The following is a 19423-nucleotide window of genomic DNA, read 5'->3' as shown; positions in this document are numbered from 1 at the left end:
ACACACACACACACACACACACACACACACACACACACACACACACACACACACACACACACACACTTTCATTCATGTATCATTCATGCACGGAACTACCTCTCTCTAGCAAACACACACACACACACACACACACACACACACACACACACACACACACACACACACACAGTGACTTGCACCTAGACTGATGCTGCTATTAATGTTCAACAAATGGCCATGCAGAGCTATCCATCTTTACATGTACTCTTATACTTCATTATCATTTTTATTGCACTAATATCATTCTCATCATCATCATTCTTATTATCATAATGTGTAGCTTATTGCTTATTTTGAATTATACTGCATTATACTTTATTCCACTAATATCATCATACCCATATTATTAGGCACATATACTATGTAAACTGCACTATACTTCTTATTGCACTAACATTTTCATTCTCATATTATTATCATTATTATTATCATAATGTGTAATATGTATGGCTTAGTTGTTGTATTATACCGCATAACAGTACCCGAGGTAGGAGGTCTCGGGGTAGACCTGACCTGGGAATGCCTCGGGTTCCCCCCATGTCATGTATGGCTATTTGTACACACTGACAGGAATTTCAGTACTCCCAGTAACAGAAATGCAGCTAAATAGAAAATATTGCCATTGACACCAGACTTTGCGATATTTCACAAAGGTGACCAGTCATTGTCTTCTGATACTTTTCAAGGACAGAAGACAACTTCACCTGCCAATCTCTACATGCACCTGTTCCAGGAGCTCGTGCATTTAAATGTGTTTATGTCCATTTAAAGAAAAATAATGCAGAGTGTTCCTTCACAGAAGGAAGCGCTTTGTGCATTAAAAAAAATGAGTTGGATATGCCACCTCACTTGTTTCTCCACTCATCTCAGGCAATTACTGATGTATGATTTCTGCAGCAGAGTGTGGGAGTCACAGATGTGATAGATGTTTCAATGTACAGCAATGTTGCCTAAAGGGAAAACTTGACATTTTAAAGTTTCTGTCTCAGTATTGTCTTTTTTTTAATCACTTACTATATCACTATATTGAGTTTTAGATAGATAGATAGATAGATAGATAGATAGATAGATAGATAGATAGATAGATAGATAGATAGATAGATAGATAGATGGATAGATAGAGCATTTGCTACCCTTAGAAAGGCTAACTAAAATGTCAAAGCATGCCTTTTAGGGCCAGACTAACTTTCTGAATTAAATCTTTGTAAATGTCCTGTACTGCCAGGAGACAGTCATCTGAAAGCCAAGATGGCCCCGTGGCCCCTCACTGGCCATTTTACCTGGAGTAACATTCAGATGTCAACACATGCTAATGCATGTTTCTCTCCTCCTCTGCACTGCCTTCTCTTCCTCTGGCCATTAGCGAACAGTGACTAAAGTTTATCCTTTATAAGGATACGTCTAAATTAATATTCACATCTCAAAAATGTCCCTGTGTGAATATTTAGAGTGCATGTATGTTATCATCAGTACAGTGCTGAGGCAGCGCAGGAGAAAAGTATAGTGTACGTGTGTTTTTCATCTGTGTTTCAAGGCAAGAGCTTAACCTGCTGTTGTGAACAGGATATGACCTTCACATAATGCTGATGCTTAAATATTTAAGGATTCTACATACTGTTGGAGGATTAATGTGCATTTAAATAGACCAGTGGTGTACTTAAAAAAGGGTAACGGGCTATAATTCATAAGACATTGAGTAGGGTAAACACATTTACTGCTATACTCAGGTTTTCATGAATATTTTCCGTGACTATCAAATAAGGGAAATTGTGAGGAAGGAGGCTTTAAACTTGCTATAGTAGCAAAAAAATATTTTTTTGACATGACTCTAAAGGCCACGAGACTTGGGTTCTGCAAAAAGCCAAAGGGTTTAATAATCAAGCAGCAACCTCTGCAGCTGAAAAATGAAGCCAACATGTGAGTGCCAAAAACTGACCAGTGCCAGAGTCTCTCTCCAACAGTGAGTCACTCCCCATAGACTCCCATGTTAAAATGTTCAACTTTACAGCAGAAATAAACATGTTTTCAGCCTGGTACAAAATCTGCTTTGGTCTCTGTAGCCAATTTCCTCCTGCATGGCAACTGTTTATATAACTCACCTGTTTACATTTTATTAAAGTTATGTATAATTGAGGGCGTGGCCACTTTGACAGGTGGGTTCAGTCACGGGGGGGGGGCCAATCAGTGTCTAGCCGCTAGGTGTCTACCCAGCGTCACCTCAGCTAATTTGAGTAACTGAACATTACCTCTCTGTGTTTGTGGTGGTGTTGTGCGATTAATTCACTAACAGATTGTAAGCACGTCTTTACTCCTGTTTTCTGAGGTGAGTGAAATTCTAGTATTATTTTATTTACAGTATATGTTAGCGCTAATTAGCAGGTATCAGTGATGCTGTCATCATACCTGGCTTGTTAGTTGGCTTATTAACCAGCTAATTGGCCAGAAAATATATTAGCCTTGGGTTAGCCTTCAAGCAAGACGCCAAGGGCACCCAGCTGTGCAAACGATGCTAATGACAACGTGCGCTAGCCACATTTATTAAACTGGCATGCACTGAAGTATCAGTTCCAGACACGCTCCACCTCTTTGCCCATATTTGGATTAGCTGGGAGCTGGAGTCAGGCACTGCCAAGATGGTGACAGTGGAGCAGCTCACTCTGAGCTTCAAAACTGCTCTTCAGAAACCTGTGTGTGCGTCACAGAGGCTACACCCATCCACAGTCTATGGTATTAATATAACTAAAATTTATTTGATGCTTAAAAAAAACAAACAGTACTGTATGTGTGAATTTGACTCCAGGCAAAGTAAAGGGAAGAACGATTTTGAAACCTTCAAAACAGCAGCCACTTTAAGGCAAGGTAATAATCATTAAGAACAAAGAAAAAGGATATCATCCCTTCGTTTAGCTGAAGCGTATATTATGTTTGGTCTATGTATTCACAGCACAAACGCCCACCTTTAGGTTTAGACTTAAAGATTGAGTCCTGAGGCAGCATACCAGCAGACAGACTGCCGCCAAGCTGTGAAACAGATGGTTCTCTGTCTGACTGTTGCTGTCTGACTACAACCGGGTCACCAACAAGTGATAATCACATTAAGGCAGGAGAGAGCAGGTAGAGGTGTATAATATATAGGATTTGAAGAGCTTTTTAAAGCAAATATACAAATATATCAATGAAAGCGTCCTTTTAAAAATAGCAGTAATTGCCCTGATGACGACTCTGTGAGTCGAAATGTGTTGGCGTATCCATATATTTATGAAGGATCTTTTGTTTCACTTCTATAATCGGACTGCCGTCGTACAATTTCAACTTTCATAAGAGTTATTACACTGGACAGTTGTTTTTTGCTAGTTTATGTGACCACTGGCCTCATCCTGGAAGAGGATCTGGTTTCACATTTTTCTTTAGATTCTCCACGATACCTTTTTGACCCTGTGCAGCACTCTTCCTGTTTTTCTTCATTAGCAGTAATTGCTTTTTAAGCAATCGGGGACAGCAGTACAAGTTGTAAACACACCACCTTGAAAAGTTGTGTCAAATGTGTTAGAGAAAAATTGCTCACTGACACATAGAGCAAACACAATGGAAGAATGATGAATGGAAGTTCAATATTTCCTCTCTTAGCAGTAACACCAGCTGCTTGCTACAGCTGGAAACAAGGTTCATGAGCAAGCTGTGAGCCATAAAGCCAAAATAATAAGCTAAAAGATGCTCAAACACACACTGATATCTAAAATGTGACTTGACATCCTTCATAGGAGCGTACTCCTCCGACATACTGTATATCTGAAGCAATATTCTCCCTGCAGCCAGAACAGAAATCACTCAGACGGAAAAAAAAACAAAAAAACACTCCTGCCAATAGTGTCAGCTGGTGAATTTGATGAATAGGTTTTGTTTTAATGACTATATTCAGCGACCTGTCCTCCCCTCTGTAAACCTGGAATAAAATCCACACCTGTATAAATGAACTCACGCTCTCAGCCGGCTGCTGTTTTTCTACGAGTTTGTGTGTGTGTGTGTGTGTGTGTGTGTGTGTGTGTAGGTGTGTGTGTGTGTGTGTGTGTGTGTGTGTTAATGCTGACCACTCCACCAGTGCAAAATAGAAAAAGTAAGGGAGGAGACACAAGAAATCCCTGGAAGAAAAGATCTTAACTCATGAAGGATGCTAAAAAGTGAAATATTTTCTTTTGTGTCCTGCTTAAAAATTCAGAAAGCCAATGCCAGGCAGTTAAAAGGAAATGTTTTAATGTTTCTGAACTGAAATCAAGACCGGGGAGGCAATAGTCTTAACTAGTGCACCAGCCCAAAGATGCCAAAGAAGAAGAAGAAACCGCTTGGGAGCTTTGGGGCTCGCAAGACAGACAGTAAACTCAGTGTGTTAGCCTGTTAGCTTGTTAGCCTGTGGATATTACTCCTGAGTCCAGACTTTGGAGAGACTCACTGCTGCTGATTAAGTTACACAACTTTTAGTGCCTTTTAGTGAATTTTGATTTAAATATTAGATTCTTGTCATAATACGAGATGCTTACAGTATGAGTTGGTAGATTTCTGTTTATTTATTGTGCAAATAATACACACGCAGCATCGACACAGTTATCACAGTGACTTAAAACACTTCAATTTCTTAATATTTCGGGGTGATAACGATGCCCCTGGACACTGGTATATCATGTTGGTGTACCCTGCACTCTTGTGTGCACGACACTGAATACTCAATACATATAAAGGTCTTCTTCACAAACAGTATATAAAAGAAAAAAAGAAGAAAAGACAACAGCAGTGTAAAGTCCTAAATTGACCCTGGAGCTGACAAAACGTCATCAGCTGCCGTAGAACCGATATGGTCTGACATTGTTGGTCGCCCTCACCTTTTACGTCCACCGCGGAGGCTGTTTTCAGGTCGGTTTGTCTAAATAGTTCACAGGATATCTCTCTCAGACTACCTGAAATATTTCAATCAACTTTGCTTGAAAGTTTGCCTCAAGATTACCTAGCATATCTTTTTTTTCGCAGCCGACATTTTCGCAGCAGGAAAATCACAGGTGTAACTAATAACATGAAAAGGGAAGTTTCAAATCATGAGGTAAAGGTATGTAAAAGTGAAGTCCAGGTGAAACAAAAGCTCTGAACGTTACGTTTCAAATGCTTTTTTTTCTTCTTCCAAGCGCACCTCGTCCTCCAAGTTTATGTGTATAGTATATTATATGTATAGTAATATACAGTCATTTAGCAGCAGCAGAATAACATTTTACTACCAGTGTTAGTTTGTGTGTCCTCACAGTAGTTATTTTCCACTTCAGTTGGCATTGTAGTGCATTTCCCACATGTGCACCTATTAAAAGAGCCATATATAGAAAAACGTTTTATAGATAGATGGAATATATGCACCATTATGTCACATATTAAGCAGGTAATGGGTGTAATATTTACTAAACATAGACTGCTGCTGTAGTCTTTGTCGTATGTTGGTGCTGTTCGCTCTTATATTCAGATGGGGCTCAAGCACGCACAGATGGATCTGAGGAGTAGCCATTTCCAATCAGTTATGTAATGTAGTAGTTTTATTAGTTTGCTTTCACCAGTAATTTCAGTGTTGGTGTTCACAAGCACAAGGTCTCTGGGTGCCCCCCCCCCAGCAGAAGAAAATGATCTTTTTAGGGAGGAGGACCTTAAAGAGCCCGGAGCAAATATTGCCTCTTTCAATCAGGCTCAACTCAAGCGGTTACATAACAAGCGGTATGAGATAAATAAGGATTTTTTTTTTCCAAAACTGTGAATCATGCAAAGCTGCTCTAGTGGAACCCCAGAATAAAAATATAGAAATATAGGTCCCCTTTAAAGAGGACTCTGTTCTGTCAAGCCATGACAGTGCGACAGTGAGCAGCATGAACACCAACAACAGGACAGCCATCATCCAGTTTATTATTTGCACCTGTATTCTCTCTACTGTGACATGTGTAAATGTAAGCACAAGTACATTTTGACAAAAACATCTTGACACCAGGATCACTTATTAGCTTCACCAAGAGCATTCAACATCATTTCACTGTCTTCATCAGGCATCTGGATTCTTTCCCATCTTTTTATTAATATGGATGTTGTTTAAAGAGTGAATGGACCTTGACTCTGTCAATTTTACATATCAAAGTCTGTTTACAGGTTTTGTGGCGTAAAATATGTCAAATAAAATAATAATAAAAAATAAAGAAATATATAATACAATGTAAAACTCCAACTCAAAGATCCATTACGGGTTTTCCTTTTCGATACAACTGCATTCAGTTCAGTTCAGTTCCAAAACAGTTCAGTCAATGAATGCACAACAAAATTTGAGTTTAGTTCAGTTTGTTTTCAGTAAAAAAAAAAGAAAAATGAAATTAAGTTGCAGTTTACATCCATGTCTGTCCGGACTCATATAATATATGTCGATTTTTAAGGAATCTAATAAAAAAGGTATTAAATGTAGCGGCTGACTTCTGTAAACGAGCAGTGAGAAGTGTAGCAGCGATCCCAGAGGATGACACCTGTGAGGACGGGTGTCAGAGGTGGTGGAAGAGATGTTCAAGAGGGATTAAACACTTTTGAATTAATGTCACACGTAGCATTGTGCTGCGTCTGCCGTCTGTGCTCTGTGCTCTCTCTCTCTGCCACTGACTCATAGAAGCTAAAAAGGTAGTGGTTTGAACGGTGGAGCAAACTGGAAACAGATTATTAAGTACCTCGTACAAGTGGGTGTTTCTCAGGGTGTTGACAAGCCGCAGCAGGCAGCTAAATCCTGGTTGCCACAAAGTGTCTGTCTTTATACATAAATCTCATTTTCGACAAAACAGATTTTATGCCATTGTCACTTTTGTGCAGAAAGCGTATTCATTTATTTATTTGTTTATTTGATAGGGGCAATGCATGTTAATAAAGATCAGTACAGATACACAATGTAAACATGCAAGAGTTTAGCAAAAATGCTCATTTACATCCATAGTCCCTGGGCAGGTTAACATCAAACAAAAAAAACATTACTAGTCACAATACACTACTACAAATATTAAGTACACAAATAAAAAGACCAATACAGTTTGCAGCATACGAAGTGATCACCGATCCGGTTCAACTTAAGCCAGTGTTTGAGATACAGCTTGAAGCTGAGACATTCCAATATTTACTTCCCTTTACTATTCACTCTACAGTTCCCTCTCGTAGTCGCCCTGGTGCCAATGACACTGTCAGCTCTGTTTAATGAATTCATTTAAAGGTGGTGGGGCGAGTCCATGCAAAACCTTATACATAAAACAAGCATATTGAAAATTTTGAAAATTGTCAAAACTCAATATTCAAGCTCATACCATTCCTCCTACAGTCTACTCTTAATTTGAGACAAAACATATGTGAATAAAACCCCCAGAAGGTTATGATTTAGTTATGTCATACTAACCGCTGGCCTGTAGGTGAAAGCACTGCGATACAGTTGCAACCAAAATTTGGTTTAAATGCACATATCAACATGTGACTGTCCTCCTGTAAGAAACGAGCCCACAGGTCGTCTGTGCAGAAGGTTATTTTGACCCATAGTTAAGTTTTGTTGCTAGGCGACATCTAGTGGTCGTAGTAATGATGACAGGAGCAAAGGGAAAAGTGCGGTGACGTAGTGTAAAGAGAGACAAAGTCCACATCAGGAGGAGGCTGTGGTGGATGGTTGAATATGACACAGGAGAGCGCTGTTCGATTCCCATGTTAAACCAGCAGTTTATGCTGTAACCATGGCAACAAAGACTGTGTAATGTTGAGGAAGTACTTATTTTAACCCAAATCACGATCTTTTCCTAAACCTAACCAAGCCATGATCGTTATTATAGAAACCATGGACGTAAAGGTAGGTACGCCGCTGTCGGCACAGTCCGCTGTTTATTATGGTAACCATGACAACCGAGGTCCAGTACACCTGCCACTGTAGGGGGTTGCTATTTCAGGAGACACTCCTACGAGGCGTATCAGAGGGTTGGAACAAACTGTATGGTTGTTCAGGTTGGAGGACTGGTTGATCAACACATACACAACTTGTAAGTAGTTGCTGCAACAGCACCATGGTTATGAAATATTATAATAATAGGATTGAGGTGTTCTCCAGAAATCTTCATAAATGTTGCGGCAGCTTGTGCTCGTCATTGTTCGCCATACGAGTACCAAACACACAAAAAGCAGCTGAGTTAAAAAATGTGTTGATGCATTTACATGCACTGTAATTGTGTGACAACCCAGAGACCAAACTTCCCATGGCGTTGTCCCACTCCCTGCCATATGATTCTACATACTGTATATTCAAGTGAGAGTCCCGAGACCCCAAAGTAAACATATCTTCAGTAGATGGCTTCTGAAAAACGGCATCATGTCAAAACCATGTGTCTGAGCTGTTCTCCTGCAATCAGGACAACCAGATACAACATGCACATATGGTCCTGCCATATGGAAACACCGCAGAACACCATGAAAGACAACAATAAAGCAAGCAACAACAAAAACAAACAACACCTGTGGGATCTAAACACTTACACTAACCCTTATGGAGAGGTTCTTTTTTAGATACGCCAAGATTTCTGCTCTTAATAAACTGTAACTGTTGTATGATATCCACTCTGGCCCTAAAACTTACTTACCTAAATACTAACTTATCACTTATACAGCTACATCCAGTATAAATACATATATATATATATATGTGTTATATATATATATGCTACTTGTTTTATTGCGAAACCTCCTCCAGAACTTTACTCATTTTACACATCAGGATCCAGAGCATCCTGTCAGCATTTGATGGTCCATTCGTACCTATTCATTTCAGTGCACAGCAGGCCCTGAACCCCCTTTGGGCGCTGACATAACCTCACTGTCTCTTTCTCAGACTCTGCTTCATCAGACAGACGCACAGATTCAACTTCAAAAGTCTTAAAGACGTAATTATGAATGGGTTTGTTTCAGAAGTAAAAACCTCAGTTTTTTAATAAGGAGAAATGTTTAGTTTTAGGTGGAAACATGTGACCTCCAGAAAATCTGGGCAGAATCTTTGCTTTTTTCTTTTTTTTTCTTAAATTTTCATAGTTCCTTTCATAGAGCAACTACTTTCCTGGTCAAGTGTGAAGTCATTAAGCAGCAGTAAGGACTCTATAGGACCCACCAGTGCAAGTGTAAGATGCACAGCTTGGAAAACGACTGGTTATATCATGTTACATTATTCTTCCTTACAGGGACAAATAAGCCTCCTCAAGAGAAAGCGCTCTTATGCAAATGAGTGGCAGATATGTCTCAACCGCAAAACAAATTAGAGACACATCTATCACATATTCCTCTGTGAGAAAGGGGGTGGGGGGCGGGGGTTCTATACATTGGGATCAGCTGGCATAGCTCTATAATTTATAGACTCACCAACCTCAAGAGCCAATGCAATCATTCTTATGAGACCGATTCCTGCAATCTATTAGAGCCAGAGCGATCCGGTTCCCGAGCACTTTTTAAAGACTGTTTATGTGATAGATCGTCGGGACAGGGGGAACGCCTCGCAGGTTCAATAACCCGCTGGCTGAGCTGTCGAGCATCCAGCCGGCTGAATTACGGAGATGAGAGCTATCGGTGGAGGGAGGCTGCAAACAAAGCTCGTCCCCCCGCCACTGAGAGGAGAGGAGAGGAGAGGAGAGGAGAGGAGAGGAGAGGAGACGAGAGGAGAGGAGAGGAGAGGAGAGGAGAAGAGAGGAGAGGAGAGGAGAGGAGAGGAAAGGAGAGGAGAGGAGCGCGCCGCTGCGTACATGCACTGTCAAATATAAATGAAAGAGAAATGTTTGCAGTTTAATATTTTTGTTTATCCAGACAAGGGATCATATCTGTAGTCTTTACGAACGCCCTTCATCATTTGATATTCTTCTGTCTTTTAACACAGACGCACATCACGCAATACGCAGCAACGCAGCCAGCATCATTTGAACTGGTGGAAAACACAGCACATCTGGGGGGGATTTGGGGGTTTCACGTTGAATATGCACTATTTTAATGACGGACAAGTTTCACATTAAACTGTTTAGCACACACAGCAGTAGCTACAAATTCGAATCTGTTTTGTTCTGACTCAGGACAGAGTTCGTCCGCAGCAACACTGTTTTTTCCTAACTTATCTTGGAAATCAGTCTGGGTCTCCGCTTCAGCAGCAACATGAGAACTTGTCAAAGTCTTATCTGAAATGAGGCTGTTTGAGGTGGATCAAAGCACATCAGTGTTTAAACTCCCAATATATCTGCAGCAACACAAACGCTCTATTTTGAGGTAGTTTTCATGGACGACGTGAGACAACACCAGAGTATTTTTGCGCCACTGGGCCAGTCTAATACAGAGGAAATCATTTATCATTTGGTGAAGGGGCTTTCCAAATAATGATTTCGACTAGCACTGTCACAGTATCAGATTTTCACTAGACAATTATCAAAGGAAATCACGATAACGATATCCTCACCATATCTATATAACAATATAAAAATAATGCTATCAGTCAAATGAACCTTTAACTTTGGTTTTTGTGTCATTTGTCTCTTTTTTTTTGGCAAATGAATTAGACTGAAGAGTAGGGAGGTGGGGAGACAGTCTGTAACCGTAACAACCACAAAAAGAACAATTACACGTCATGGATAATGAAGAGACAACAAGATGAACTGATGAACAAAAAATCTGCCATCACCATATTATCATATCTGTAATATTAGCTCATATAGATATTTCATTTTTTTAAATATACGGTTATCATCAATAATTACAACCTTAGTCTCAACATTGAAAAAACTCAATTTGCAATCAATAAATATTGTTAAACTGCGAAGGCATATTCAATTTGCTCTTCAAATAGATGATTAGCCATTAAAACACGTATAATTAATGACATTATAGATAAAGTATTTTCACTGATGAGGTGTGTTAGTCAGAGAAATCTCCTGAGGCCAGATATATAATCAGTGTGTCCACACATTAAACATGCAAGCAGCAGAGACCTCTGCCTGAACTGGTTTTTATAAGAGAAGAAGAAGAAGCCGTGAGAACACGGACACCTCAGCTGTACTGTGGACCATGTGGATCCACTGTCATATGGTGAAGAATGAATAAAAAGTACAATGTTAGACATTATCTAATAATAAAATATTATGAGTATCAGTGGTGTGTTTAATTAACTGGGATTGTCAGCTCAACTTTATGTTTTATTTAAAGGCCTCTTGAATTAGCCTGTTGTTATGTACATTAAAATGTCTATATTTAAGGCAGTTAGAGTGCAGTAAACCAGACGTTTCAAAGTCTGACTCTAAATGGCCTCAGCTGTGTAACAGCCACGTGTTGTGACAGCTGCTCTGACACTGTTGAACCTCACTGATGCCACAAGACCATCAATGACAGTCTTACGCATAATGTTCACTGAAACGTCTGAAGACTGGTGGAGAGAGGAAGAAATATTAACATGTAAACAACTGATTAAGGTCCTGTGTGCTAGGCCTGGGCCAATATTCCATTATATCAAATATAATCTTTGGTATTTCCCACCAAATGCAGTATTTTTCATAATATAGATTTTTTTTTTTGCAGGTCTGCACAGTCTGCCCTGCTGCCGAGTCTGACACTCCTTTCACTTCTTTCCGTACTGTACGCTGTACCTTGGCATGTGACTCGTGACAAAGAGACTTCACTGTGAGTCGCAGCAGAGGAGTTAACAGGTGCATTTCTGAGAAGTCAGCCAGTCAGCTAAGGCGTAGTCATTACACACTACTAGCACAAATACCCCCGAATCTCCACTCGGTCGTGAGTGTAGTTGTGGGTAATTTATTCCACATTCTCACACTAGGTGTTGAGCATGTGGAATAAAAAAGAGACAATAGGCAACATCTGGTTCTGCTGCATCCTTTTCTTTTTTTTTTCTTTTTTTTAATTAAACTGTCCATTATGAGTCTGACAGTGTTATAGGAGCGGAGCATCCTTCCACAGCTGCAGCAGAAAGACACCAACCAGTCTGCACAGGTTATTATTCATTTCTGAACCATTTAACAATTTCAAAATGAACAATTTAAAGATTCTAACTTGAGGGGTTTGATGTGAATATTATAAGAGGTGTGGATGTTCTGTAATGTTTTATACTTTGTAAAGCGGCAGAACCTGCACAAATCTTGCATTAATATCAACACCATTAAAAAAAATAAATAATTGAGTTTCAGGGTGAGAAACTTGAATACAAGTCCCTTAAAAATGATTCGTCTCATATATATTCTTCACCCTCATGGTCAAGCACCGTGACGGACTTTACGCACTGATGTGGAACATATCAGGATACAAAGCTGCATGAGGAATTATTCTGCATGTTTGTATTGACTGCACAATACCATGCTCATGCACTCATAAATCTATCTAAAAAAGTGTGCATGTATATTTCCGTGCGTGTGAGACGAGGTTGTAATTGTGAGCCTACACAGAGTTTTATGCCTCCAGTTCCTGGTGCAGAAACTGCTTTACTGTTTTTTCTAGGGCAGGGATTTTATCAATCAGAACTTCTGGTTTTATTAAAGAGACCGTTGTGCCCACTGTTTGAAGACTTCATGTCACTTTAATTTTCAGTTCCAGGCTTTTTGTCACTCATGCACCTTTAAAGTGATGTGACTATAAATGGCTTGCAGGTAGTGGGTGTCGGATACAGCCGTTTGCTCTCGCTCAGACGTACTTCATCTTGTCATCATGAAACAGGATCCTAAAATTGGTATTTCAAATAAAAGAGGCTCAGTCCTTTGCACTTACATAAATCACTGACTGTCACTTACCAAACTTCCTGTCGAGATCCCTGTCGCGTAAAGTCAGTGTAAACCCACGGCGTTACAGCACAGCTTGAGAAATATAGCACATTCTTTTACACAGCCTTGTGCTCCCGTCACTGATGTGCACACTGGGAGAGGAGCACTGACACAGCTCCCTGCTTCCCTGACAATCCCAGTTTATAGCTGCGATCTGCATGTGGGTGGACCTGACACTTCCAAGGACCGCTGATGACACGAGCCTTGGGCTGTATCCAGCCTTGTTAAACTCAGCGAGACCCGGGCAGTTAAGACCCACGAAAAATCTGCTGCCTTGTCCTAATTGGATTTCTTATCTTGGCTAGTGGCGTAAGGCCACTGCTATGATATGAAGAGGGGGCATTTAAGAGGATAACAGAGAGCTGTTGCGACCTCAGCACCAGACTACAGGGGTCAGACATGGAGAGATTAGCGTTTTTTTTTTTGTTTTTTTTTGGGGGGGGGGGTTTGTGCAACACAGAAGAGTTTTGGAGTTCTTAATCCTGACCATGATCCCTGCTTTTCCACTCCTTCCTGAGACACGGTTGCTCGAGCTGAAGGCACCGTGCATCAGCTACAGTGTCGGACACTCAGAAACCGTTGCTCACCTCGGGTGTAGTTTTTATACAGAACTCCGATTGCGAATGCAGCGAGCACCTTCGGTTCGATTTCCATAAAAGTGAAAAAAGACAAGACGGTGAAAGACGACAGAGCTGCACACAGAGATTCATAAAATGTATTTTGTAAGCAGGCACTCCTGCAAGCCATCAGAGCATCAGTCCACAGCAAACCTCTAAACAACAGAATATGAGGCTGAATATTCTCAAGGAAAAGTAATTCAAGCTCTGTTTATTGCCACTGTGAGAGGAAGCCAAGATCCAAAACTATTTTGTCTCAGCAACTTCTGTTTTTCCACACAATATTGTTTGTATGGTTTTTATATTCGCTCAGACAATTTGCCCGTGTATCAATATGTGTCAGCACATCAAGCTGTAGTGAAGCGAACCAGGACAAGCACTGTCAATCCAATTCTTCTGGTTCACTTAAAGTAACACCTGTTCACTTGCTCCTCTGCCATTTTAAAACTGACATCACAGGCTAAACGTAACAATAAGGATAAGACATTGTCATCGTCATTTCTGCTCCGTCTGTTTTCTTTTCCTCGGCCGCTCCAACCAATTGGCGCCGTTGTCTAATTGCCCTCATTGATCTTCATTGGTTTAAAGCAGCCACAAACTCCCAAACCACCGCCCTCCCCTCTGAGACACTTTGTAGATACTTCAAATCAAAGTGAGGAGACGGCTCCTCCATCTTGACTGACTGTGAAACTCTGATTCTATAAATGGTCCCATGCAGGTTTAAACAGGTCACATTTGGACACTTTGGTATAGTCCCTCTCAAAGCTGTGGCTTGGACTCATCGAGCACGACTAACTGAGTGATGAACAGAGTTCAAACCAAGTGTAGAGATCCGATGCAGCTACTGTTGGCACACAATGACAAATATCTCTCTGTATCTGTCACCATATTCACATATTTTTTCTAAGCTCTTACAAAAAGGAAAACTTTCAGTGGCTTTTCAACCACCGCCTTTGTTCACATTCAGATGGATGGATGTTATTCATTCCATTGATTGAAGGGATATTTTATGTACAATAAAAACCTGAAAAACAATATTTCACTATCCATTATCCATTATGTGAAATATCCACTATGTTGATACGCTGTTGTTTCCTTCCTCTTGCGTAAAGGTCCTGACAGCAGGTGTTCTCAGTCAGCTTCTCACTATGAATCATGGAATCCACCGGAACCACTGGAGTTTCTGCCAAAGTTTTGGTTCTTTCACATGAGAGATTTATGTATTTGTGTTTTTGTCTTTGTTTTTCTCGCTGGTTTGGCAAAGGTGATGTCATGCACCTCTTTGCACCAATCAGAGTTTAGCAACATTTGAGTCAAAATGTGATAACGGTCGATGTTTTGTTTTGTCATTGTCAATTAAATCTGATGAAACGACGCCCACACAGGCACGAAGAAGCAGATTAACTGAATAGTAATACAAAATGGAGATGTTTTTTTTCTTTTAACGTTAATTGTTGCTCATTTACTCGTGAATATTTAAATATATAAAGTCTGTTTTACAGGAGCTGAAATGGACAATACTGATTTATCACATTACATTACAGTAAGTCTTGGTAGTTTGTCCATCCTCTCTGTGTTAACATTGTACTCACCAAGTGAATTACTGACATCAGTGAATGCAGCAACAATAAAAGCAAGTCAAAGCCCTGAGTTAGCCAAACTTATTTGGAGGTGAAAGCAAAGTGATTGGTAAAATTATTCTCCACACTGTCTGCTGTACACATCTATCAAGGTTGGCAGAACAACTTTGACCTATAGTACTTTGTAGTTGTGAACACACACTTTTCCTGAGCCATAAACTATTGTTACCAACATTTTACCAACTGCTCAATTTCAGTTTCACCTCTAAATAAATTGCTTCAGACAATATGGCTGAACCTTTGGCTTGTTTACGACCTGCCTGATCATGATTGTGCTTCTTCCATGATCAGACTTGTAGCAATCTTGCTGTTTTCCCCAGATCCCACTGATGAACTGATGACGGCCAAAACAGCTACGTGAACGAGAAACCAGCTGAAATAAACCAGAATTATCATTAAACCTAAATCAAAAACAAAGCCATATTTAAAAACATAATAGCTTCAAGCAGTACATGTGACGACTGACACGATTGTCCCTCAGGGCTTACCGTAGCTGTATGTGCTCGCCATTCAGCGCTACCAACTGCTGCTTGTTCGCCTGTTAGTCTATTAGCATGTTAGCCTGTGGATATTACTCCTGATCCCTGCTGCAGTTTGGTTAGGTTGCACATAGGAGTTGCTAGATTTTTATTATTTACTGTAAAAATAAAATACATGTAGCATATTATCAGCTTTATGTATCCGACAGCTTTATATTTTCAGAGGATAATGAAGCGTATTTTTTTATTTCAACTCCATGCAAAGGGGTGCAATGTTCAATACTTGAAATACTCTAAATACTAAATACATATAGAAGTCTACATCTAATACATAGAGGAAAAATAACACTCAAACATCCAAAACATACGATGTGGAAGCCACAGCTTCATTTCAGACACACTCCATTGCCTTTTATGAGCATCCTGAATTGTGGCTTTATAAAAATGGTTGGATGGCTGGTTGGTAAAAATCAGCCGCTGTGCGTTGAGCTACATCAGCACCACAAAGACAGATGACAGATGAGGAGCTGGCCTCAGCACAAGGGTCACAGATAAGGTCCCAGCATCAGGAGGCTGTATAAGCAGTAAGTGATGACTGTGGATGATGTCTCATATCTTAGCAGCTGGAAACACACAAGGAGGCGCAGAGTGTTTTCTGATTCCAACTGTTCGAACGCCACAAGAAAATAAAAACAGAAAAGCATAATTGATCCTATTAACCAATTTTCACCCATCTTTCATCCCAAAGTTGAACTCTGCTTATTCTCACATTCAGCCTTATATTCCAAAATTGCAGCCTCTGGGATGGCAGGGAGGAGGATCGATGAAATTTGCCCCAAGCTAAATTTCTCTGGTGGGACATCGAGGTTGAAAAGTGATGCAGGACCCGCGGCAAAATCGATTCTGTTGTTGAGTCACACACACACACACACACACACACACACACTCTCTCTATCTCTCTCTCTCTCTCTCTCTCTCTCTCTCTCTCTCCTCTTCTCTCCATCGCAGGTTTAAGTGCACAAAATGAAGAAAATGCAGATGCTTGGAGACGTTTCTCGATCGTGACTGTGACAGAAAATCACGCTGTTAATTGGCTACCTGTCTCTCTCTCTCTCTTTTTTTTTTTCTTTCTTTCTCTCTCTCTCTCTCTCTCTCTCACACACACACACACACACACACACACACTTCTTGCAGCATCCGTGCATCCACTTAAATGCGATTTGTTAATTCAAACAACAGGTTGAAAATCGGGATGATCTCCAGAGACTGTGCAGGGCAAAGTTAACCAACTGCTCTGCACCACCAGATGTGTTTAATGGTGTTTGATGGCGCGATGCTTCAGGTATTTTTCTCACCATAGCCGCGTGAAAGTCGCAGACAGAGACAAGTGCAGCGCTTTGTCTAAAGGCAGACTCTGTATAATTCCTTGTCAGCCCATACAGACAATATAATCATAAGGTGCATGACGTGATATGAATGAAATCTCGCCACTGCGCCAGTGTGTGTGTGTGTGTGGCTCCTCATCCAGCACGTTTACACTGGACGTCAAGAGCCGGAGCTCCCTCATTCAAACCCGAGCCGAGAGGATTCAGGTTACCTGCATACTTTCATGTTCAAATCAAAACTGTTTCAAATAGGAGCCGTAACTTCATCGGGCTGTAACGGGGATGCTGATTATGCATATCCTCAACCCATCTCCAAAGCGCTGCGCGTCAATGCGCATACCCGCTCACCAAGCCCGCACCGAAGTTTTGAGCAGTGACAGAGCTGCTGCTGCTGCTGATGATGATACAGAGTTACATAAAACAGGAGTAAGTTCAATGCAGCGAAGGAGAATGGTTCATAAAGCCTACCTTGATGGCCTTCGTAGACTGGCATTTAACCTGATGCGATACAGTGGCGGTTTGGTTCATCTTGGGACGCCGGCACAAACTGTCCTCCAAGCCAAGTCTCAAACACACACACACAAAAACAGCAGAGAGGAAAAACAAAAGGAGTCTCCTGTTTTACTCTACAGCGTGGGATGTTCACTGTTTTCCGTCTTTGTTCGCTGTGCGGTGGAAGCGAAGCGCGCAACCGCATCTGACAGCTACTGTAGACTGTGTGCCTCGCGCAGCGCTGCGCGGTCTGTAGGCATGTGCACAGATGACCGGTGATGAGTGGTAACCAGGAGCGACCGGAGAGTTTTCTGAATGGGGTGGCCAGAGGATAGTAAAGCCTAAAGCCTAAAGTATGACAAGGTTTCTGCCAACATCCACAAAAACAAAAAGACAGAGCACTGAAATTTATGTAGGATTTTTTTATTATTATTTTGAAATCCCTTCTCTTTGCTTCTCATAAAGCAAGTGGGCAAGTCAAAACTCAACATAGACTGATAGATACATGAAATTATGTAAAATAGCAGTGCATCTGCTTTCACGTGATATCTAATGCATTGTGCATAAAAAAACAATTTAATGGAATCTATGACACCACTGGAAACACACATAACCTGCAAGCAAATCCCAGGGCAAAAATGAACCAAGCTGGTGTATCCATTCTTTGCCTATGGAGCATTGCTCCAATCAACCTTTTGATATTAAAAATGGATCAAATTGTTACATTTAATATGAAAGGTGTTGCTTGTAGCAGCAAATCAAAGAAAGTCACAAAGAATTACCACACGAGTTTACAGTTTCCCTCAGATCTTTGAAGTTTTTTGCCTCTTCAAACCCACTGCTTTGGGTTTTTTTTTTTTTTTATTGCTTTGATCCGTTCTCTTTGCTCTCATCAGCGTTATTTCCAGCAGCAGCAGACAGCTGCTGTCAGTGAAGAAGATAAACCCACTGTAATCCACAAAGCAAAATTAAACTTCTGCCCCAACATATGCCTTGGTCCTCGGCCCGAGTCTGGCTCGTATACCTCCACATCTGGGCTGTTTCCTGCTGTTATCCTCCACTGTTTAGCTGCAGACAGCCAATAAGATTTATGTGTGTCAAGATGTGGACATAGCATTTGATAGTCATGTATGTATGTGGGCCGGACTTGGGCCAAGGAACTGGGTGTACAGTTGAGTCAGATGAACCATAAATATGCGGCCATATGCTGGAATAATTTTGTTGTCTTGGCACCTGCTCAGCAACAAACATCAGACATTATAAATATAGAGCAGTTAGCAGCCAAAGAGCGTTCAGGATATTCATTCAGCATATTTCATTCAGGAGTTGCCAGAGACCAAAACATGTCAGGTGTCATGAATGCTTGGTACCACTGTGTCTGCTGAATGACTGAGTAGGCAACTCCTTGCTAACATGTTAGCCATATTGGCTTAAAGGGGCTATTTGAAGCCTGTATTTTCTGGTGGTGATGGTTATAATCCTCTGGTCAGTGCTACTTCTTCAGGTTACAGTGACTCGCTATCGGAAAGTGATGCGACTGTCCAGCTAAACCGGGGCTAGCTGGTTAGCATGCTAACTTCAGTAGAAGAAAAGAATTGATAGAAATAGAAGCAAAGAAAGAGTTAACATTGGTCTTTCCACCTCTGGAGACAGCTGTTGGTGAGTAAATGAATGAAGTTCGATGCTGAGCTCATAACATTTCGTCTAGACTAGTGAGTGAACATCTGTTAATGCTAACATTGGCTATGTAGCAAAAACAAAACATTTATATAGCTCCTTTAAGGTGATTAAATGTCAGTGTTGTGTTTTCAGGTTGTTTAACTCACAAATCTCCTTCAGGTGGTTTTGATTTCCCATTAAGCCGAGTGCACACAGCTGTAGATGCTGTGCTTCAACTAATTAGTGTTA

General features: G+C 40.7%; 1 protein-coding gene across 1 annotated transcript in view; it reads right to left on the bottom strand.

Annotated features, from left to right (window-relative positions):
- Positions 1 to 17717, bottom strand: part of dpp10 (dipeptidyl-peptidase 10 (non-functional)) — a 225759-nt gene extending 208042 nt beyond the window's left edge. Inside the window, exon 1 of the mRNA XM_087176994.1 lies at positions 17492 to 17717. Within this exon, the coding sequence (XP_087033120.1) occupies positions 17492 to 17551 (60 nt within the window). The 5' untranslated portion in view covers positions 17552 to 17717. The remainder of the gene's footprint in view (positions 1 to 17491) is intronic.
- Between the last annotated feature and the right edge of the window lie 1706 nt (positions 17718 to 19423).

This window comes from Seriola lalandi, unplaced genomic scaffold, assembly GCF_002814215.2.
Source record: "Seriola lalandi dorsalis isolate HSWRI2012SDOR001 ecotype SW California unplaced genomic scaffold, Sedor1 jcf7180002054576, whole genome shotgun sequence".
In the NCBI taxonomy this organism is placed as follows: domain Eukaryota; kingdom Metazoa; phylum Chordata; class Actinopteri; order Carangiformes; family Carangidae; genus Seriola; species Seriola lalandi.
Note: the sequence above shows the minus strand (reverse complement) of the source record. Positions and strands in the feature narration are given on the sequence as shown.